At 48.9% G+C, this 23,445-nt stretch overlaps 2 protein-coding genes across 9 annotated transcripts in view; one reads left to right on the top strand and one right to left on the bottom strand.

Annotated features, from left to right (window-relative positions):
- The window catches only part of EPB41L5 (erythrocyte membrane protein band 4.1 like 5), an 82,746-nt gene extending 68,487 nt beyond the window's left edge, over positions 1-14,259 (top strand). For all 4 annotated transcript variants that reach the window (XM_059727494.1, XM_059727492.1, XM_059727493.1 and 1 more), the window contains 5 exons: positions 4,544-4,637; positions 5,589-5,666; positions 6,360-6,401; positions 6,866-6,999; positions 9,084-14,259. In XM_059727494.1, the coding sequence (XP_059583477.1) occupies positions 4,544-4,637; positions 5,589-5,666; positions 6,360-6,401; positions 6,866-6,999; positions 9,084-9,141 (406 nt within the window). In that variant the 3' untranslated portion in view covers positions 9,142-14,259. The remainder of the gene's footprint in view (positions 1-4,543; positions 4,638-5,588; positions 5,667-6,359; positions 6,402-6,865; positions 7,000-9,083) is intronic.
- A 1,385-nt stretch (positions 14,260-15,644) lies between these two features.
- The window catches only part of LOC106737531 (leucine-zipper-like transcriptional regulator 1), a 30,138-nt gene continuing 22,337 nt past the window's right edge, over positions 15,645-23,445 (bottom strand). For all 5 annotated transcript variants that reach the window (XM_014599295.3, XM_059727496.1, XM_059727498.1 and 2 more), the window contains exons 7-8: positions 21,830-22,016; positions 15,645-20,832 (exon numbers count right to left, since the gene is read on the bottom strand). In XM_014599295.3, the coding sequence (XP_014454781.1) occupies positions 20,121-20,832; positions 21,830-22,016 (899 nt within the window). In that variant the 3' untranslated portion in view covers positions 15,645-20,120. The remainder of the gene's footprint in view (positions 20,833-21,829; positions 22,017-23,445) is intronic.

The raw sequence follows: 23,445 nt of genomic DNA, 5'->3' as shown, positions 1-23,445 counted from the left end.
GGGACATGCAAATGCTATTTTCTTGACAATGTTTTCTGGCCTGCACAATTATCCATTAAAACAAAGCATTTAAAATCAAACCACTTGACCAACAAAGTATAGGTCAGGCATTTACCGAAGAAGCATAGGAGTAAAAATGCCAGTTGAGGCTTTCTGGACTGTGATGAGAACTGCAAACTTCCATGAATCGAGACACAGCAGCACTTCCTGAACCTGAGCAGGATAGGAATTAGTCCTAGTCTTGGGCAACAGCCTTACAGTCATGCTGCATGGCCTTGAAATCACTAACCTTTCTGCCTCAGTGTTGCTATCTGTAAGATGGTGATAATTAATACTGACCTCCCATTGCAAAGCACTGGAAGGACTTTGGGTGAAAAGTACAAAGTCAGATTATGAATAGGTTTGTTTAGGGGTCGTTCTTGGCACTCCAGCATCGCAGCCAATCTTGTATGTATATGTTGTAATCTCCCGTGCCTCTCCCCTTGATGTCACGGGTGAGGATGCCTCTTGAGCCTTGCCATGGTTTCTTGGGGCGGATGTTACGATCGCCAAGCAACTCTGGGGCAGTTCCCAGGGGGCCTCGCCTGCTACGTCTTTGATGGTTAGTTTGGATGAATCGGGAGGATGATGTTTGGTCCTACTCCCCTGGTGCCTTCCCTTGGTCACTTCTTCCACTCCCTTTTATGTGGGGCTCCACCTCCCCTACACCCTGCCTTCTGCCAACTGTGATGTTACCCTTTGTGTCACAGAGGGTTATGTCCAGGAGTTTCTTTAACGCTTGAGTTTGCAGGGTCAGATGGCTGCAGTCGATTGGTGCTGTTCCTTCCCCGCGCATCCCCTGCGGCCTCTTCTCGTGCCAAAGTGTTGTACATCTTTGGCACTGTCTTATTCTCTGGTGCGCCGTCCCTTCCTTCAGCTGGATCCTTTCATAGATTCATAGATGTTAGGGTCGGAAGGGACCTCAATAGATCATCAAGTCCGACCCCCTGCATAAGCAGGAAAGAGTGCTGGGTCTAGATGACCCCAGCTAGATACTCGTCTAACCTCCTCTTGAAGACCCCCAGGGTAGGGGAGAGCACCACCTCCCTTGGGAGCCCGTTCCAGACCTTGGCCACTCGAACTGTGAAGAAGTTCTTCCTAATGTCCAGTCTAAATCTGCTCTCTGCTAGCTTGTGGCCATTGTTTCTTGTAACCCCCGGGGGCGCCTTGGTGAATAAATACTCACCAATTCCCTTCTGTGCCCCCGTGATGAACTTATAGGCAGCCACAAGGTCGCCTCTCAACCTTCTCTTGCGGAGGCTGAAAAGGTCCAGTTTCTCTAGTCTCTCCTCGTAGGGCTTGGTGAATGAATGACCTTGTTGTTGGTCGGCTGTGCCCACCTCAGAGTGTCGCTGGGTCTCTGTGGACTCCAATCCTTATCAGCGCCAGTCGATGCCCACTCTGGCTCCGTGGGCGGCTCCCCTGGATAACGCTGGTTGTGGACCTTTGAGGCAGCCCCCTCCTGGGGTGCCCACCAGGTCCCCTCTCTGTGACCGCTGGTGTGGTCCAATCCCTCCGGACCAGTGGAGGACTTCACTTCCAGTCCACCCCGCTGTTCTTCCAGGTCTTTTATAGTGGCCCCAGGTGTCTGGCCCGCATAAAGTGAGCCCAGGCTGACGCGGGAGCTGTCCCTGGCTTCTTCCGGTTTGTCTGTTTTTTCTCCTCTTTCCTCACCTGCAGCAGCTCCGCCCGCCGCAGTTTCATTTTTGCCATATCTGGCTCCCAGCACAGTGTCCCGCCCGCTCCAGCGGGTAAGTCCATTTCGCAATGCACATCATCACAGCCCTCCCTCCTCTTAGCCCGAGAAGCTTCACTCCCATCTTGTAGATGAGGTGCTTAGACCCAGAATGAGGGTTTCGCATTCCCCTGTAAATGTGGCACCAAAACCCAGATTCCCAGTCTAGGGCTTAAACTGTGGCCTTGACTCTTCAAAATCAAGTTAGTCCTCAAATGCCTCAAGAAGATCATCTGCGCTACATGGGGCTGGCTTAACTCTCCGGCCCCAGTGAAATGCAGGAAGTGAGCGGTGTGAATTACAAAAAGCTGCTTTTCTTACAGAAGTGCTGGTGTTTTTCTTCCTGATTTAGATGGGTCTGCAGCCAGCTCTCATGAGGTCAATAGTACATCTGTCGTGATGTCTTTTTTCTAAATGACTGTATTGGGAGGCAGAGGTACATTCGTACACGAGCAGTCATTCTAGCTGCATCCCCACGTCTCCAGGGGATGCAGAGCGTTAATGAGGATTCTCAGTAATTGGGAACACTGTTTCATGAGCTCTTGACCTTCATGCTCAAGTTCCCTTGCGTACAGACCAAATACTTTAATTACATGTGTGTTTGTGGTAGGAGTTATGTATCTACATAGTTCCTCGTTGACTTAGTCTCTTGATCCTAACTAGAAAATAAGGGGTTTTGGATGACTGATTTGCCATAACACCATTATTTCTCAAGGATTTTTCCAGCCTCCTATTAAAGAATAACAGGTTTTCGTTCTCACATGGAGAGGCAGTAGGCTGAAGCGTGGAGTCAGCAGAGCCGTGCTTCAAAAAAGCTTGAACACAAAAATCAGGACATTTCAATAAGGAACAGAGCTTATCTATCTTCTTCCTTGGTCTTGTGATTTAAATCAGTTTTTCTGCATCCCTCCCTGTTAGATCACATGAATCGCCAGGCATTTGTCATCCCTCTAGCCCGTCTCCAGCAGTGACCAGCACCATATGCTTGGGAGGATGATCTAAGATCTGAGGTAATCAGCCTCCCATGAGTATTCAGTCGTAGAAATGGGCTCAAACCCTGAAGCATGTGATTTTATCTTTACTGCAGAATTTATTAGCATTATTGCAACTCTGGATTTTCTTGTTATCCATAGAACAAGAAGCAGGGGGTTCAAGTTGCAGCAAGGGAAGTTTAGTTTGGATATTAGGAAACAGTTTCTCACTAGGAGGGTGGTGAAGCTCTGAACAGGTTACCCAGAGAGGTGGTGGAGTCTCTCTCCATCCTTGGAGGTTTTAAGACCTGGCTAGAGAAAGTCTTGGCTGAGATGATCTAGTTGCGGACAGGCCTGCTTGGAGCAGGGGGTTGGAATAGCTGTGACCTGAGATCCCTTCCACGCTCATCGTCTGTGATTCTGTATAAGTGTTGAATCCCTTGTCTTTTGCCTTGGAGCATCCTGTGAAAGTCAGCTCCACAGCTGCCGTGTATGCTGTATGGAAATGTTCATCCCTTTAGCATTTTGGAATTTGCCATCGTTCAGTTTTGCTGAATGTCTTGTACTTGTGAGACGGGGAGAATTGAAGCTCCAGATCTCCCCACGCTGCCATCCCTCTTCACTTCACTTTGCATCATCTTTTGTCTCCATTCCTTTTGGTCTCTCCTTTTAGGAGTATTTCCAGGCCCCCGATGACTCAGGCTGCCCCTCTTTGAGCATTTTGTAACAAAGGGGCAGCACTTCACATGTAGTTTCAGAGGAGGCCGTGCAGTTTCATATAAAATTAATATAGTTCTTGTTATACATCAGTCCATTCCTCGTGCATTATAACTGCTGGCTTCCTTTCTTCCCGCTGCAGGTGCCCAGTAAATTAATCACGTGGACGCCTGCTTCTGAGTTGGGACAATTAATTAGACCCTCGTACGGGTCTGAGCACATCCGTTTTATTTCTTTCTCCATATAATACACGTCATTTTGCCTCTCTCAACCTTGCATTTCTTTTGCCTCAACATTGCCCTAATTCCATTAGGGTCCCTCAGCCTTCTTGAGATTTGGTTATCCGTTGAATTTGTGGTATTTGTAAATTTGGTACCTGCTAATCAGTAAATTAAACAATATCAGACCAGACTGAGGGCTTGTCTGTGTGCGCATGCATGCAAGCACGTATGTATAGGATCAGTTTAACGAAAGGTGACATGTTGAACTGCCTTTGTATTGACACGTTGGTTTCAATTCAGCCCAAGTTAAACCATTGTGAACTAGGGATTAATCCAGGGTAAGGGTCCTGCTCACACACCTGCACCTGTTAACTAAGGTTAGGCTCCTGCCTTTAGACGAGGTCTAGTGTAGCCCAGGCCCCGCACAGGCATACGTTGGAGGGCTAAAGGGAAATCGCTGAATCTCTGAGGCTGCCTTGCTTTTCCTGACAGGTCTAACACACATGCCTTCTACAGACTTGCGTCTGCCTCAGAAGGCAAAGACAAAATTCTGGTTCTTTGGTGTTCAGATTTGAGATGAGCGTTTGAATGGCTCCGGTGGGATGAAGACATGGGATGCCTGCAGCACAGCTGTGCGGTGGAAACGCCAGTGGAGAGCACTAGCCTGCCGTGGCAGGTGCTGAGATGCGCACGGTTCACTTGGCAATTGCTCCGGCATCTAACACCTTCACAAGCATTCATCTCCTCCCTGCCCCATATTGATTTGTTGGGTTTCTAGGCTAAGCCGTCATGAAAGCAGCACTGTTTATTTCACACGGTCTGGGCAGAATGGAGATGAGAGTGGATTTTTCTTCTTTCAGCAATCTGTTAAATGAGGATAAAGCTGCTGCCGTCCCCGAGGAGCCCCTGACTTCAGCTAATCTGGCTCCAGCAGAGGAGACTGCAGTTGTAAAGGTACACGCCATTCAGCTGCACAGCTCTTGCTTCACACCCTGAATTACTGACTGCACCAGTGGAGCATGAAATGATCTGTTGGTTTGCAAATAGAGCTTACAGCAGCGTGTTTGGAGCACATACCTGTACCAAATGGTGCTTTTTGGTGCAAAAAGATGCTATGTAACCAACCCTTTCTGGGCCAGGGCTGTGTACCCAGCACTCTTTTCCCCTGTGCAGCACATTTTTCTAAACCAGCTGGCCAGCTCCCTCACCTGCTGCATCCCGGGTGTGTCTTGGTATCAACAAAGGACAGATTGTGAGTGTGAAATGTTACCACTGAATAAACTTGGGCAGTTCCCAGTGAAGTCAGTAGGGCTTAGTCCTAAAGTTCAGGTTGCTTTTCCCAAGATTTCATACCCTTCCCTCCAGTGAGCACAAGCAGCAAAGATTGATGTTCATCAACGTAGGAGCACAGGGTTTTTAATGGGTCCTTTTCCACACTACCGAACGGCAGTGACATGGGGCCTCTAGGATTTCAGCAGACAGCGGGTTCCAGGTCTGACTCTGGACCACTGAAATAGTGCCCCTCTGTTTAGCTGCTGCACCTTTACACCCGTTTTACGCTGCTGAGTCCAGTGAATAGGATAACCCCTTCGCCCAAGTTTGGATCCTGAATCCATTGACTCCACTCCCTCCCCTTCCTGCTCCGTGCGCACGGATGCAGTGATGAGTTTCCACGTTGCGCAGCAGTGAGTTGCACGTAGTGCAGTGCCCAGGATGGTGAGGTGACAGGAGAGCAGAAAGGCTTTTTATCAGACTGAGATGAGACTATACATGTCTGCTTACAAGGTTCAAAACCCCCAGACCTGCCATCTAGGAACGTCCCTGGAATTCAAGAAGCTGCTGGAATCCTCTACAAATCCTTCTGGCAACTATTGGGAATTTAATTATTAACTGATTTATTTTCAGAGCTCTCCGGAGGACCAGGATGCTTTGCCAACATCACTGACAGAGAATCTCATTGACTTCACAGAAGCTGTACCTCGGGTAACTATGTTTCATAACCAGGCTCCTTCCTCCCCACAGATTTGATTGGACTGTTTCAAAAGCCGAGCATAGAGCTACTCACGTCTTTTCGCTTGGCAGCTGTCTGCCTGCTGCGTGTCTGATGGCAGCGTGGTCTGCTGCTGCTCTGAGTGCTCATGCGGCTGCACCGCAGCTCTGAGGCAGAAGCGGAGTGCTGTGCATTGATCTCAAGGATCGGCTTAGTTTGTGCCCATGCAGCAGGTTTGCAAGCCCATGAATGCTTTCACAGGGGCTTGCACCCAGAGTATCGCTTGTGGCAGTGCACGCTGGGATTTCCATCCCTCACAGGCTGAGGGGGAAGGACCTGCAAGCCAGTTATGTAATCGTGCTACCTACACTGCAGAAACACCTCGGTGGAGTGAATTGGCTGGTGGGAGGGCAGCTACGTGCTGATGACGTGCTGTCATCTGGAGGGTGCTGCTAGCCGTATAGTAACCACACGGTGCACAGACATGGAGCCTGTTCATAGTCTCTCGGCTGCGGCTGGTTACCAGCTCGCTCAACACCATTGTGTGGACGGGCCCTCCCCGATGGTGGCACAGTGCTGCTAGCAAGAAAGTACTTGGTGTCACGTTGTTTTGAGGCAAGAATGTTTCTAAAGCCATGTCGTGTCCTTCCGAAACCTCACCACTGCGTGTGCTCTCCTTTTGGCAGGTGTCTTCCCAGCCCACGATTACACCGAGGTGGATAGTGCCAGTGAGTTACTCGCTTATTTATGGGATGTTTCCAAAGAGTTCAGATTTCCTAGTAAAAAGGAGCCCGAGTGAAATCTGCAGGCCTCTTTGAATGAGTGCAAATGGGGCTGTGGGTCTGCAAGTTGTGTGCAGTCGTATGCTGTTGGGATCTGGGCAGTAAACAAAGAAAACGCTCTCTTCATTTCCTTGTCCAGCCCTGAGCGAAGGGAGTCGAACATCGCAGGGGACAGTGTAACTAGCATATGCTCATGGCCTTGATCTAACGGTGCACAGATCTGGGATTATTTCTGTTTAAATGGGTTGACTCATGTTTTCACAGTGTTTATATTGCAGTTATTTTCTGTAAAGTTTATGTAAGGACTTCCACTCGGCAAAGCCCCCTGCAACTCTAGGGTGACAGGTGTGCTCGGTCCCTTGTGGCCGTGCTCTCGACCCCAGTTCTCTGTTTATTTCTCCCCGTTTCAGAGCGGACTGGTTCCCAATGGGCCTTTAGGGAATGATGTTGCCTTAACTCTCAAGGCAGTGAAAGGCAGCGCTGAGGCATTGTCCCCATCATCCGGATCCCCTCCATCCCAGCGGTCAGCTGACGCTCTTGTGAGGTAAGGGCTCCTTGTGTGTAGTGGGGCGGGAAAGGAGGACAAAACGTGTCCTGATCACATTTTAGCTTGTGTTGTAATGACTGTCCATCCTTCCCTGGACACAACGTGTTTCACGTCTTGTTCTAAATTTGACTCTAGAGTTGCTTTGCTGCTAAACAGTTGTTTCATCCCATAGTTGCACCACAGTTTAACAGTTCATACATCAGTGGATGAGGCAATGAGTAAAGCTGTATAAAAACATAAAACTGGTAAAAACAACTTGTTTTTCCGAACAAAAGATTTCATCGGGCAAAGGCAGCAGAACTGAGTAATGTGAATGCAGCTGGAGGGGTCAGAGGTGAATCTGCCACCTGTGTAACCTCCGTAATGCCTGCCAGCTGACAAAGCAATCTGATCGGCTACGTGTACAATAGGAAAGGAAAGGGAAGTTGTGAATCTCTGCAGAGCACCTGGATATCCTACTGGGGCAACATAAAACCATCCAGCCAGGTGACAAGCACTGCCAGGCTCCAAGAACTTCAAGATCCACAGATACGAACTCCTGCCTAAGTAATGAGTATTGTTTGTTGTGAATTAAATTACTTAAGAGGCAGCTTTGAGGTTTTAACACCCCCAGGAGGAGTCTCTTAAGTCAGCTGCTATATTGCTATTACCCATTCGTGGACTCTGGACAGAAGGTAGGATAAGGGTTGAGGGAAAGAAATAGCCACGGCCAGATGAGTTACACGCTTATAAGAGCAAAATGGGCCCCAGACTATCTCGGTTTTACTTCGTTCTTCCGATGTCTTCAGGTGACGTAACATCCATAACCATTGTTGCCCAAAATGCAGAACTCGGGCACCCGCTAATGTACTCGGAGGCGTTGCCAAAAAATAGCTTTAAAGCTTGGCTCGCAGATCTTACGATGGCAACGCTGAACTTCTTGGGCTGTTCATATAAAGAGGATGTTCACACTCCTCCTCGAAGGGAAACACCGCAGTGGGAAAGTCTCGCAATCTGCCTGCACAGCCGGAGCAGATTTCAGACTGTCAGAACTGCTGTGCGAACGAGGCCAGCAAAACACCACACCCGTAACACTGGGTGTTGGGCGATCAGGTCTAGATCCTCGACATACCTGTCTCATCTGAGATCAGTCTGGGGCTGCTACCAGACTGTCGGGGTGTGGAAGCCCGGGACAAGTGCTCTTCTGCACAGCCCTGGCCAGGTGGGGAGCGTAAGCGTGTGGCAGGGCATGGAAGCCACAGGGCTCTGGATTGTCATCACTGCAGTCCCAACTCGGCTTCAGCACAGTGAGTTTTTTTCCTCCTTCGGTCCTTGCCTTCACTACTCATGCTCTACCAGTCTCCTGGCTGGCAACGCTGCTGCTGATGCAGGCGGGAGAGTCCATCCCGCACCTTTCCCCGTATGTGATGCAAGGGGAATGCAGCCACCGGAAGCAGCACCAGGCTGCGTCTTGATCATTTGGAAGCCATGGTAATGTTGTTCACTTCTCCTTGAAAGAGACTCTGTGCCTTGTGCCTCGTTCTCAGCAGTAAAGCCAACTTGTTAATATGTAGGCCTGCTCCAAATCATATCCTGCGGTACACGCACCTAGTGTGCAGGTGACTGCATCTTGCAAGCATCGGCCCTTGTTGGCATCTCAGAGGTTTCATGGAGGCTGAACTGCTGGCTTGTTCACTGAGGAGTCCACTCCAGGTCTGAACAGGAGATACTAGCAAGGTCTTGTGAAGAAAGGTTGCGCTCCTGCTGCTCATGGAGCTGCACGTGTACCAGCACATAGAGAATTGTATTCATGCTTGGTGATAAAGTAATGCTTTAAAATGCTCCCCTTCCCACGCAGACAGCATTGGAGAGGTAAACTATCCTACTCCTGGATGTTATTGAAAGCTAGGACACCCTGCTGCCTTGGTGCTAGTCCTTCATACGCTCCCACCTTCCCAGCAGTCGCAGGCCCTCTCTCATCCAACCAGGCCTCTGTTTCTCTTAGTCCTTAGGGCACTGCTAAGTCTTTGCCCCATCGGTAGCACCTTGCACATCTCGGTCAACCTGGATATTTACAGGCCTTGCTTTCTTCTTCTTTTCAGCCCCGCCACAGAGGATCCTGCAGTCAGGCCAAAATGTTTACTCACCACTGAACTCTGAGCAGAAGGAGATTCACCGCTGAGAACTTGGACTTGCTGCATTCTCCGTGGAGCCCTACGCCAGGACCGACCGGGGATGAAGCTCTAGCTGAATGGTGGCCCCATGTGACCAGCTGCTTTGCCAAGAACCTCAAGGGGAAACTTTCAGTTTATTGCAGTTCAGCTGGACTGATGGTATAAACTAGGAGGTAAAGCTCCACAAAAGCATGAGCTTCTCTCTCGGGAGAAAGGAAGTAGGCACACTGGAACTAGTTCTGGGCCTGAATAACAAAATCTAGCAGAGATTCTGTTCACATTAGGCTTAGTCTAATTAACTCTTGCTGCTTTGTAGACGTAAATGGAAATTGTTTTCTGTGATACCAGCCTGTAGCTTTATGAGAAGCTGTGGCCTGAAGCTTCATTATGGGACAGTGGGAGGAATAGAAGGACTCTTAGAGCCACCTGGTGGCCATTCTGTTAACCGGGGCTGAAAGTAATGGCAGATTTCTGCAGCCAGGGCCAGTCTTTTGTGTAATGATCCTGTTTTTCTCGAGTCAGCACAGACAAACCTTCTTGGCCTTAATCCACTTTATCACCGTTGCACTTTCTCTTTGGTCCCTGGAAAGAACCAAAAATCCAGTGTCCCAGTGATCCTTTTCCTCGCTGACTGACTGGACTCAAGCTGCTTTTTTTTTTTACCTAGGAAAAGGAGAATTAACTTGCCCAGGAGCCTGGTGTTACTAGTGTCACAGGGAGGCCCCACATGTTATCTAAGACACCTTAATGTCCTGTACAACTTGCAAAACACATGAGAGATATTTTAGGGCGTAGACTTGCATTCCAGTTTGGATGGCTGAGAACGAAAGGCGTGAGCACAAGGGCTGCTCTGGAGTCCTCCTCTTTGTTGCGTAGTGCTCGTAAGTAAAGGACTGGATTTCTATTGCTGTTTCTGGGGCCGTTTCCACTGGTTGTGTTTTGTGAATGCTCGACTGGCTGGCTCGTGGCACAAGTATACGCACGGTCTGGTTATTAACGTCTCCTTGAACCCTGTTCCAACCCCCTGTGCCCCTGCGGGAGGTGGAACAACAGTCACTTCAGGGCAGTTCTTTCACTCGGAGTAGGGGAAGGCAGTTGATAAAAGGATGGCCTGCTGCTAAGTGCTCGCCTGCCCAGGCTAGTGGTGAAAGGTTTGGCTCTATGTACTTGTAGTATTAGATCCAACATGCCAATTGAAAGAAGCTGTTGGAGCTCCAAGCGGCAGAGTCCCCTGTTGAAACGAGAGGTGAGCGCTCGAATACAGCGGTAATGGGTGCTAGAGAAAATATGAAGGCAACGTCAATTGGAGTCCCACAGGATCCCAGTGGTGAGGTGAATCCCATGCCCTCTGTTATCGGTGCTGTCTCCTAACAGGAAGCCCTGGTGGAAATGAGTGGGGATGGTGTCTGCGGTAGAAATGAGCAGGGGAGCAGGTTTCGTCCTTGGGACTTGTGCTACAGGCTGGTGTCTGTGCACTGCTGTATTGTATGAATGTTATTCACAGACAGAAAATGTACATGGGAACGCTTCTAAAGAAGGAAAATTCTCACTCACGCTGTCTCGCTCCTGCTTACGTGCTGTGTGCGCGTCTGAACGTAGGGAGAAAACACTGGACCAGTCACTGTGGTGTGTGTGTGTGAATAGCCATGTCCCCGTTGGCTTTCCCCCGGCATGTGAAACGTGTCATGGATGCTGCTGCTGCTGCTGTAATACTTCAGTCTGCCTGCTGCCGTACAAATGTTGAGAAAGGACTCGGTCATTGTGTACACCGCTCCGTGCCACTGCCGAGCACCCCATCTGGCCTAGCATAGAGACGAGTAGGAAACCTGAGTGACGGTGAGGACAGAGACCCAGAAGCCACCCTGGACAGACAGCGCTTCCCAGACGCTGCTGCAGGAGCTAGGGCCTGGACTCCAGGTCCTTCCTCCATCCCTTCCTGCCCTTTGCGTTGTAGGAAATACCGAGAAGCCGCGTGCTTGCTGATTCCAGCACCTCACACCGCCAGCCCCTCCAGGGTCAGGTGCTCTTCTGAGCTGGCTCTGTTCCCCGCCAGTTTGATCGTGGCCCCCGTGACCGGCAGTCACGCTTAGGCTTCTCTCTACCTTGAGAAGCCTTGCTGCAGATTAGGCAGGACTGTTTCCTGGCTCGTGCATCAGAAGCCTTTGTCTGGAGCAGAGCAGGTGTCGGTCTCATCGGTGGACAGAACCGGCAGCTTTGGGTTTTTTCAGTCAAACAAGTTTTGTTCGCTGAGTCTTTGCCCTGGGCTCAGGAGCCCTTTGAATTGTGCATGAGACGGGGGGCCCCTTACATAAATGCCTCCTTTCCCGTTATCATCTGCGGTCAGTATGTGGTGGGCAAAGTGTCCTCCTAAAATTGAATGGCTAAAGGACCTAGAGTCCGGATTTACTAGCAGGATGTTTACAGGCCTTGAAAAATCTCATAACTAGTGACTTCCAGGTGCCCAGCATAAAAATGCTGGATGAAATCCTGCCCCACCAAAGTCAGTGGCACAACACCAAGAGGTGTCAAACGGGCGAGCGATTATTTGACCCCCCGTTGTCAGGGAGTGCTCTGAATTCACACCTTCAGTGGCAAATCGGGAACCTACGATTTCTAGTCCCTAGGAAGTTGTGGCCTGGTTCTGGGAGTAATGCAGATGTGATGCTGCATCACTCAGATGTTAGTTATAAAATGGTAGATGTAAGCACAGTCACCCAACAAGCTTGTAGGTCCCTACATTGATGTTGCCATGTGACCTGTATTTTACCTGAACAGTGTTAACATGAAATACTGAAACTGCAGCACCTCTAAGGTATGAATTGCTGCCTTTCTTGCCCACAGCATGGAGCTCCTTTCCGTTTCCTCGTATTAATGGGCTGTGTGAGACTGAAGTCAGTAACAGGAAGGAACGTTAAGGAACTTCCCCTGCCAAGGGGGAGAAAGGCAGTCGTTGCCTGCTTCACTTGTATTCCTCTAGATCAAGTCTGCTGTCGGGGACACTGACCTCCCTGCCAAACAGTGACAAACTCCAAGAAAATACTGCTTTGAAGACTGGGAAATTGGTGACTCCCGGCACACTCCGGATGTAGCACTTCTTAGGAGCCGGTGCTGAGAACTCGGGAGTTTAGTCTCCATTTTGATTACACAGCCATCAACCGGGTTTCTATTGGAATCCATTCAAGGTTTTACTAATTACATGCTATATATTGTCCATGCCCTTTACATCATCAGGGGTTAGTAAAAAAAATACAAAAGCAAACAGAACTAAAGCCTTGCTCTTTTATCATTAGTAATAACAATGTCACCGCTAAACTCCTTGCAGAGGGTAGCTGGACCCTGGAACAGGCCCTGATCATAGGAATGTAACTAGATCACTGACTTGTGCAAGTTGGATTGACTGTGTGGAGGTGACGAGTCTTACGGCTCCAGTGTTGCTTTCATCTAGTTAGCCTGGGAGCAGCAGCTTGAAAAACCTACAATTCGTAGAAGGGAAATGAATACATCATGTAGCGATGCCATCGCCGTGTACTCGTGGTCAGTCCTGCTGCCTGCTGGGAACATCTGACCTGGAATATACTGGGTGCTGGGGCCTCTGAAGCTTGAACTAAAGGATGCCCTTTAGCTGTCAGCACTAGTCAGGGGCTGAACACGGGGGACAGGATGGAGCAGGGCTTTCTCATTAGCCAGCTGCGAGGGTGTATATGCTTAATTTAAGCAGTGGGCACTACAGCATGTTTGTTGAAGCCAAACGTCCCCGTGCTGGGGTGTCATTATATAGACAGTTTTCCGGACACAGAACTCCAGCGAGTAGAGCCCTGGCTGCTCCTGAAAGGACGTCTGGAGAGAGTCCGGGTTAAGTGTTGGTTTCTTTCCACAGACTTCTGTCCAGTCTGTTGTCTTCCTTCCTAATTAGTCTTCTCCTGTTACCAGGCTAACGCGGTCCTGCCTCTTGCCAGAAATGCTGTAGCGAGACCATCCTTCCCCTTTGCAGCAGTGGGTGGCTGTTTCCGCGTTGAGCCTGTGTGGTGCAGTGGAGGTCACTGGGTAGTAACTGTGCCCCTTGGCATTTGAATCTCAGCTGCCAAGCACCTGGCCATGCAGCGGGGATGGTGTTAATCAAGTCAGGACCAGTCCATTAGTACTAGAAATTCTTTGTACCCACAGCTTTTCACTAACGGCGGCGTAATTGTCACTTTGCAGAATATCTTTCTTGATGTCGAGTTAGTCATGGAGGCATAACCCATGGTAATCCGCCGCGACGGAGACACGGGTTACTCAAGAAAACTGGTCAGTTGTTATTTAGAAAATGTTTTCACTGTAAACCTGCCAGCTGAGGACTTGAAAAGCTGGAAAATAAGTTCAGAATTGTTCTGTTACTGTCTTTTAGGCTCCGGGAGTTGATTTCTGGTCCCCAGTAGTTCTCTTTTCTTCCTGAATTTTAAGGCTCTAAAGAAAATTGTAGACTCAGTTACTGGAACACGTGTAGGCTGGAATCCACTGCTTTTATAAACGAAGTAGGTTTTTATGAGGAGAGAATTTCAGACAGTTTGTCAAGCCTCTCTTCCGGACTGAGACTCAGGCTCCGGCACTTGGCATTAGTGGCAGCCTCAGCTGCGCTTGCTCGGGGTGGGGAACTGGGTATCCCTCCGTGTACGCAGGAGGGAAAGGGAGGCCTCTCCCCCGGCGTTCCCATCCATGTTACGTTGTGGCCTGAGCACTGCGCTTCTCCTGTTCTCTCCTCTGTATGTGCGATTCCACTGGAACTGGACAAACTTATTTTAAAGTACACAAGAGGGTTTTGGGTTTGTGTTTTTTTTAGCTAGACCTTTTTGTCAGAAGCCACATTAATGATCATGTTTTTATCTTTTCTACGTCAAGCTTGGCAATAGCTCCCAATGTGTAATTTATTGTTTGTTTTTATAAAGTGCACCCTCCTGCTTCACGGCTGTAGCAATGTATGTACTGTTTTAGGCACCGCACTGCACTGCACTGCACTGAAGTTTGTACTGTCTGTACCTGGGGGAAACCTGTGATTTTTAGTCCACTCAGAATTCATGGATTGTTTATATTTTAGCTCCTAAATACACTGTATCTGTGCAAAACAGTCTCTTGGGATCCTCTGTTCTTTCGAGTGCCACTTCTATAGAATTGTGCGGCTATAAAAGTGCCTTTGGCAGGGAGGTTAGCCAAGGGCTGGTTTAGGAAATGGTGTCAAAGACTGCTCCAGGGAAATCCAAGCCGAAGGGCCTCTTGCAGGCCAGCAACCTCCCCTTGTCAAAGATCTTGAGTCTTGTATCACAGAGCCTGTTAGCCACAGCCCGGACTGTCAGTCTGTACACAAATTAGGGTTTGCTGGGAGCTTCAAGACAGTTGCTCAAAGTACTTGGCTCAGTAAGAGAATTTTATCTGTTCTTCAATAGCAGGTTGTGACTGAGCCACATCAAAGACTTCTCTGAGCTCTAGTGACCTCAACTAAAATGAAATGAAACATGCACTTAACTCGCGTTACGTGCTGTATTTCCAAAAGTGCTTGGCTTGATTTTACAGTGGGAGTTATTGGAGGCTGAACACTTCTGAAAATCAAATTAGACGCCTCAGTGACAGCTTGACCTCTTTGTCCTTAAAGTCAGAGCAAGATGGGAGCGTGCAAGTGTGCGTGGGTGGCTCTCGTTACCACGTCAGCATTTTCTCAGCCATTACTTACCTTCGAAGGTCCAGAGAAAGGTTTGAGACTTTCAGCCCCCGACGCATACTGTCAGTAACGCTGACTGCTTAATGTCCCGAGTGCCCAAATGTCGGTGCTGTGCACGACCTTCACTCTCTTCCCCTTTAAAGCTTGTAGATGCTCAAGCTGAACATCACGTGAGCAAGGCTTATATTTCAGCTGAAAACCAGAGTAAAAAGCAGTTTGGTTTGCTCATCTCAGAGTTTAAAAAGAGGTGTGCCAGGATGATTAAACTTGCCTCACCCGTGAGGAGGATGGTCATGGTCAGGCCGCTTATTTCTGTTCTGCTTCAAAGGGAAGGCGGCAGAACTGAGATCCTCTGGGGCTCTGCTTCGTGTATAGTCATTTTCACTATCAGTTTCAATACCCCATGGCAAAAACTTGGAGAGGCCAAGCCCTGCCTCCCCTGCCCCCCCCCCCAAACCCAGAACTGTATCTTGAAAAGCAAAAACAATCTAATTATTGCTAATTGAGTTTAGGAACGTGTCAAAGGGAGAGAAGACAAAACAAAAGTAATCTATTTTAATATCCAAATCCATTTGGGATCATGACTCGCGAACACGGGACCTTCTGCTTACTGCTTATCAAGGAAAGGTGAGTGGTGTGTAGACCAAATTGCTACCCAGCCATAGTACTAAGGGAAAGGGGGTTAAAACAAAGGGAAGCAAAAAGCATTTCTGAGGGCTGCAAGGTCTCCATCTCTTAAGTTTGAAAAATATATAATTTTCAAACTGAATTACAACAAAAATGGTCACGAGAAGGGGTTGACTTAAATACTTTTACTGAGTCAAGAAATTAAGACAGAAGTGCCTTTAGTTCGTCATTCACAAAGAAATGTCTGCATCGTGTAAGTGAAATCTTCCCCGATTGATAATACCTTCTCACTCAGGAATAGGAAACGGAAAACTAAGAAAAGCAATAACTGGACCTAGTTAATATGGACAGATCTGTTCATGCACGTTCATTTTATAATGTTCAACTTTTAAACACACACAACTCATAATGCTGCAGTACATTTGCTGCTCCGGAGCAGATGAATGTGAATAGACTGGTTGTAGCTTTTTGCTTTCATTTTATAGAGTGAGCACTTGTTAGGAGACGCATCAGGCCCTGTAGAGTCGTCTGTTTAGCCACAGAACAAGCGTGGGACCAGTGCCTGCACGGCCGTCTTCTCTGCTGCCTGGCTCTTTGTTCTTCCGCCTTACTGTTACACGGCCAGGTCCAGCAGAGGGATGAGCCCCTTCAGTCCATGATGGGCAGTGTCTGTTCCTGCGCTATTTGCTGCTAACTGCGGTGTTTTAAGTGATCACGTCACACAGGCCATTGCACAGCTGTAGACAACACTGCATTTTGACGACTACTAACGTGGTCAGTTAAACTACTAGCAGCCCTCTGAATACCTGCCCCCCTCATTTTAAGTGCATCCATGTATTGTGAGCAGCTGCCAGGGGACTGACGAAAACAGCCACCCCCTCCCCCACCTTTTTGCAATAAGATTACGATTTCATTAGAAGTCCAACTGAGCACCAGGAGAGGAAGGGCTCGTGCTACTGGAGGTGCTGGACCTCTATCACAGCCATTAGCTGCAATGCAGATTAACAGAGCCCTGAAATGAAAGCTGCTTCAGCAGCAGTAAGACGGAGGTGCCAGCAAATCCTGCTTCCTCTTGAGCCCGCTTCAGAAGGCAGTTCGCAGCAGGAAACCACAAATACAAGCATGCACAGCACAAGGAAACCGAGCCGCCCAGACAGCGGAGGGTTCCTATCGCTAAGTGGTCGTGAATTCCAGGCGTCTGTTCTACCCTCAGGTCACGCTTATTTTCAAATTGCTGGGAGCCGCCAACAAGGGAATAACGTGCTTGGTGGCACCCAAGGAGCCATCTGCAGCAGCCCTTTGTGGCTACATGCCCTGCCCTCATCTCCCCCCAGTCCTGAGGATGATAAAGTCCTGAATGGTACAGACAGCTCCTGCTGGATTGCACCTACACAGACCTATCAGCAAGCTCTTGCATGTGACTGGTTTTAAGATTATTGTTCTACTTCCATGCTCAGCTCAACTGTTCTGCGAAGCTGAGCTCTGTCAGAGCCTGATCCCGCCCAGTTGGTTCCCAGCTGCCACGTGTACACTTTCCACTGGACTCTTGCTTGGGTCTGGGCAGTCGCAGAAGCCCACAGAGCTTGCACAGGCTGGTCGGGGGCTGAAGCTCGTCATTCAAAAAGGTACATTCCTTGTTGGTATATGAGATGTTTAAATGGCCCATGCTCAGGGTTTGAACATCTTGCATAGAGACGTGCGTTGAAAAGCGATGGAGAGCTGGCAGCGTGCAATTACAGTGCGTGGCTTCTGCACACGCAAGTGAATGACTCTCAGCTACCTGCACAGAAAGCTATAATAATTCTCATGTAGCAGACATACTATATCAACCCGACATGCGTTCTTCCCTTGAAAATAACACTGCCCCTCACTTGTAGTGTCTCTTGTTACCAGAGTCAAATAATCAGCCATTAGGCTGATTATCTCAGTAGCTTACACAGAATGAATAATAAATGGCTGCCTGTTATGGTGACATGGGAGAAAGGTAGATGTTTTATTATAGTATTTTAAAACGTAGCGCATGAGCTTAATGAAACTTAAGTGGAGGTGGATTTTTGTGTACATCGACCTCAGGAAGTTCTTGCAGAAGAGCAGGTGGGGCCTTGGCTGTACATCCCCACATTTTGCCCATTTTGATTTTTGTTGCACATCTAAAATATCGTGAAGTTAAGGGAAACAGCCTGGACCTGCAAGAAATGCACCTCCCGTAAGGTGGTGAGCACCCAAACCAGCTGCAAGGCCATGAGAGAGCCAGGGTGCTTTGCACCTCTTGGGATTAGGGTGATCAAAGAGCTGTAGTAATCTGACGCTTGTCACATGGCTGGTTGCCATGGCACGCCACGGAGAGGCTTTTTTGTTCACTCACCCAGTACAGAAAGGAAACGTAATGGACACCACATCCCGATGCACACGTAACAGTGCAGAGGAGGGATCAGAGCAGAAATTCAAAAGTGCATTTCCTAGCTTGAGGTCTGTCCTGGGGAAGAGCCCAGGCTTTGTTTGTTCTTTTCCGGGGAGAAAATGCCCAAACTCTTTCATTGCGTCTTCGTAGGCTTTAGGCCTAAATTTAGGGACCTGCCGAAATCTAGGAGGCAGGCAGCTGATTTTGTGGACTGACTGCAGGGCCAGCTACTACTGTCATGGGCTTATCATGGCGGCCCCCCCCAAATAATTGGCTGAGAGGGCTGTCCATCATACAGCCCTGCCCCTTGCTGCTGTTTGGTGGAGAGGGGTGAGGCCACATGACGGACAGCCCTCTCAGCCAATGGGGGAGTGGGGGTGGCTGCCATCTTGCTTCCCATCGCAAAGGTGGCTTCCCCCTCTCCCAGTGAGCTGCAAGGCTAGGCCGCAAGGGCCGTGAAGACTGCTGGCTCCCACTGGGAGCTGGCGTTTTAATTATTATTTTTTGTAGATTTTGCAGACAATGCCTGATTTTTGCGGTTTCTATGAAATGACCAATTAAGTAGATCCCTACCTACAGTTTGTTTTGTCACACTGCATAGTTTCAGGGCCAGGCAGGTTCCTATGGCAGGGGAGCCAATACTGCGTTCCTTATTCCAGTGCAGGCAAAGCAGTGCCGGAGTCCAGCACTGAACACCTGGTTTTCTCTCAAGTCCTTAGTGCGACAATTCAAGATCTCTCTTGCTCGTGCTTTGGCTGCTGTAGACTGTTTTTTCCCCAAAGCCTCAACTCTTCTCCCGTATCTGTAATACTGTTAGCCAGTAAGCCAGGCCTTGCAGGGTAGTTTCCATTAGGAGGAGTTGCTGATAGGATTGCAGCAAATAGGATTGCACCAAAATCCTGTTTCTCTGAAACAGCTGTAACAGACGGTGGCAATCGCCAAACCCACGTTCTCAGCAGACACTGTGCTTGCGAAGCCCTGACCTCTGCTCCCCACCCCCAGGACGGTGCTCGCGCCTGTTTCTCTTTACTAATGCAGACACGGATTGCCAACGATCCTCTCTGTGTTTGTAACCGGTCCCAGGCAGTTCAGCACCACTTGGGCTGTACCGTGCAGCCCAGTGCTCTGGGTTGCTATCATTGCATAAAAGGGGCATTTTGTTGCTCCTTCCTGTTAGCCTGAAATAAAGGTGCTTATTGCCCCCTTCAGCTTTAACCAGACCAGGGACTTGCAACAAATCAAATGCCTGCTTGATGACAGCCAGAAATACCTCCCAGCTTAATACTGTGTCCTTGGTTCAAGAGGGTGGTATACCTTCTCCACTGACCTTTTCACCTTGTGCAGTCTGTCCCCTAAATGCTAGGCATTTAGCACTTTTTAAAAAGAGCAGTTTCAGAGAGTTTCTGGACATGGTGCCATAACCTCAGATCTGACTGTGCCCTAACTTACACAAACTCTGGATTTTGATGAGGCTGCTCTACGCAAGTCAAGTCGTTGCCTTCGATTTCTGTGTAACTTACAGTACAAGTAACCCTTGTTAGGAATAAAAGACCCTTAATAAATAACACAGCAGGAGTTGGCAGCCTACAGACTGAGGAGCCTTTTGATCCAGCCCTCAGACACAGGGCTTTAGTGGCATTTGACACTGGGGGGCTTCAGTAACAGTTGCTTTCTCCTGTGCCTGCTGTTGCCAAGTTTTTTCCCCCTCCAAAGGGAAGGCACCCCCACCAGCTTGCTGGACCATCTTGCTGGGTGGGAGGGTGCTGGGACCCACCTGCTACCACTGCTTTTCCCTCCTGCCAGCATGGAGAAAATACATGAACATTATCACTTTTCCCTGGCAGGTGCAGGAAAAGGCAGCAATGATGGGTGGGTCCTTGCACCCACCTACCAACCCACCTCTCACCTGAGCTGGGTCAATCCAGCCCTGCAGCCTTAAAAGGTTGCTGGCCATTGGCCTATAATATTGACCACACTTGCAAGTAACCAGAAGACAAGGTTGCTAGTAATTTCACAGGCATCAGGACTTCAATGTTTGTCTCTTAGGGCAAGGAGATCTGCTGTGATTTTTGCTTTCACCCACTTGAGAGTCTATCTGCAGCACCCGACCAATGGCACAAATAGGGACTGAAAAGCTGTTTCGGGGTCAGAAGCTTGGAAGACTTTTTACCCTGAGCATGCAGAAGGCAAGCTGTGCTAATACTTCCTGGTTACTCTTGTTCAGACCAGATAGACAGCACCCCCGTTATGTGTGGGCCACAGACACGCTGTCCAGCTCCATGTACCAGAGGGAGATTTCACAGAGCCCAGACAGAGGCTTGCCTCCAATGAGGAGCAGAATATCGGGCTGACTGCTATTGGCTAGGTCCATTGGGCTCACGGGCTGATGCTCAGTTCCTCTCCTTTTCTCAATAACCTCAGCAGCAACAAAATCTTTTTCTGAGGAGATGAGGTGAGAAAGGTGCTTGTTTTTGGACAACGTGCTCTCGGTTTTCTTTGCACAGAGTTCTGTATCTGCAGAGGTTTGAAACGCGCGCAAGCCTAGGGGCTCCAGAGGCTGGCTAAACGTTTTCATTTCGATCTCACTGACATCCTCATTGCTGAAGGCTTTGTAAGCCGGCTGCTGGCGAAAGTACCTGCCAAAACAAGCCTGCTGCTTCGAGACGCGCAGCAGCTTCCGATGGTCTTTGTGTTTTTCACTCCAGTGATTCATAGGGGACGCACAAGAGGCCTCTGGGGCCACCTGGAAACTGCTGCCAAGTCCGAGGATGCAGTGATACGTTTTAGAAGACATGTTTACCTTTGCAGTGTGAGCCAGCTTGCTCCACGTCTGTGAACTGAAATGGTACTTCCACAGGCTGCTCTGAGGCCTGGAGCTCGAAATCCCTCCGCCAAAAATCAGCATGGAGTCTCTAAAGACCACAGAGGAGTGTCCCACTACTTTTGGAGGTCCTTGGCTAAACACAAGGGAAGGCAGCAGTTAGGTCGGAGGAGGAGACATTTATGCTAAGACATTTGCCCAATTAAGGTACAAGAAGTGAAATGCTTCAGCTGACCCTGGATCATGCCAACTTTGTCCACCTAGGACAGGGGTGCCCAGTGTGCAGCACATATGCCCCAAGTGCCATAGGCAGCCTCTGTGTGGTGCAAAGCAGATCAAGGAGGAGACAGGCGACTCGGGGGCAGAAAGCAGAGCAGCAGATCAAGCAGAGGAAGGGATCAGAGTGGCCCTTGGGGAGGGTGTGAGGCTAACTGTGGCACACCTGCCAAAAGGTTGGCTCCCCACTGACCTAGCTATGTCAAAACTTCATCTGCCGTACAGTGAAGCAGACTGCAGCCACCTCATCTTTAACAGGGAAGAGTAGCTTGTAGTTATAAGGGATCCCGGAAGGCAGTGCTCCATCTTGTTCTGCAAGACTTCTTCTGGGATCAAAATAGCAGTTCCCCTCATAAGGCCGGCAGTCTCTGCGCCTGGCCTCTCCCTATTAAATATAAACTGCTCTACTGTCATCTGTTTTCTACCCGCTGCCAACTTCGAGATCTTGTCCAAACATCCCTAGGACTGGGATCAGTAGGCTGCATTCAGCCCATGGACCCATAGTAGCTCAAGGAATCCACAGCAGCGGAAGAAGCATCCCCAGGGCCTTGGCCCCTGCCTTTTCTCTCTCTTCCCCTTGTAGCATCTGCTGATCACCAGGGACTTCAGCCCATGGCAGGGACTGAGTTGCAAGCAATTGCCCCACAGTGGCAATGGTTTGCCAACCCCTGCCCTATGATATTACAAAGCTGTTCCAGCTCCTCTAAGAAGTGATTCTGTCCATGTGCTGTGTTCTTCAAGGCTTTGTTTTCCTTTAAAATGCTCCCACTGTGGCAAATTTTCTGCTTGCCTGGAAACATCATCATAAGGTAATATTGACTCTTCTCATTAATGAGAATTGAATGCAAAAAGTTTACCTTGTTCTAATACTGGACCAGTTTCTGCTTGTAAAGTCCCACTTCCATAGATCCTTCTGTTCACTCAGCCCCATCAGTCCTCCAAAGAGGTACATGCCTGTGCTATAAACCACAGCTGAGTGACCATGCCGAGGTCCAGGACCAGTGTCATAAGATAGGGCAGATATACATGACCACTCTCCTGTATCTGGAAGCAAAAGATAAAATTTAAGATTTTAAAAGTGCTGCTGGTAGCTGAAAATGGAGGCATTTAAAGAACAAGGCAGCATGTAGCTATGAAAACAGGTTTCTCTATCTAAATCGTTTTACTAAATCGTGATAGTAAAACACAATCCTATTTGGAGGTTTAATATTAATGAAAGTGCCTGATGTGGAGCAGCGGACATGGGAGCCGTTTACATGCAGAGTAGATACTCACAAGCTTCCTCATGCCATCTACCTAGCATGCCTCAGCTCTGACCTGGAAAGACCATTTTCCAGGGATGAGAAGGTACATCACTGAGAACCCCTTTGCCTTTTAAACTGGTTAGAAGATAGAAAGTAATTCTGTATTTATAGTGAATGGTGACACGTGGGCACTCATTCAGGAGCTGGATGCCATTTAGGCTAGGTATTTAAGGAAATAATATATTAAGACAGGAATAACTCTAAGTGGGTAAGGCTATGTTTTTGGCACAGCGATTAGAAAGAAATTTCACAGCAGTGGTGCAGAAGAAACGTAGGACTGATGAAGCTTCAACTACACCATACATTACAGCTAAATAATCTTACTATAACAGGGAGCTAGGGGTGCTGGGGTGAACCGAGAGCAGCCTTGCCCTGGGTCAGGGACACCAGAGAAGCTGGGACAAGGCACAAGACAGGTCCGAGGGCCTGGAGTTGAGAGACAGAGATGGCTGAGGCTGAGAGTGGGCCCAAATCAGTGGGCCAGGGCTGGAAGCATACAGCCAGAGAAAAGGAGGACTAAAGCCAAAGGGTGCCTACAGATGAGTGTGGAGGCTGCTCCAATGTGCTCGAAACCACTCTAACTAAAGGGCTGCCCCTCCCCTGCCCGGGGCATGTGTAAAAGTGCCCCAGAGGGCTGATGTCTCTACAAAAAGACTGAACTGTGGATAGAGTAACATCTGCGAGGCAAGGGTGTGGCTATGGGGATTGCAGGAGGCCATGGACAGCCCATGAAGGCAACTGGTGCCCTGTAAGGCTACAGCAGAGTGTCCCAGAGAAGGTGGAGCCAGATTGTGCTCACTCAGGCTCCCTTTTACACTAGAAAATAAATATATCAAGGGATGGCAGGCAAGGAAAAATGGAAGATACCCCAAGGAGCTGGCATAAACAGCAGGATTTGGGCCAATGGAGTGTCACAGCTGCCCCAGGAGGCCAGGACCTGCTACACTTATCAAGATCATTGCCTTGCTATATTATTCTTATGGGACTGTAGTTTGGAGAGCTAATGTCCACCTTCATTTCTAGCTGAACTGCATCTCCCATGATCCAGTGAGGTCTTCTGTCTGATGGAGATGCAGAGTGAATCTTGTAAGTTACGTGGCTGTGCAGGCATCATGGAAGGAGTAGGACGTTTATTTAAATATATAATTTTATTTAAAATACCTCTACTT

Source organism: Alligator mississippiensis, chromosome 4 (assembly GCF_030867095.1).
Source record: "Alligator mississippiensis isolate rAllMis1 chromosome 4, rAllMis1, whole genome shotgun sequence".
Classification (NCBI taxonomy): Eukaryota; Metazoa; Chordata; order Crocodylia; family Alligatoridae; genus Alligator; species Alligator mississippiensis.
This window is presented reverse-complemented; position numbering and strand designations above follow the sequence as displayed.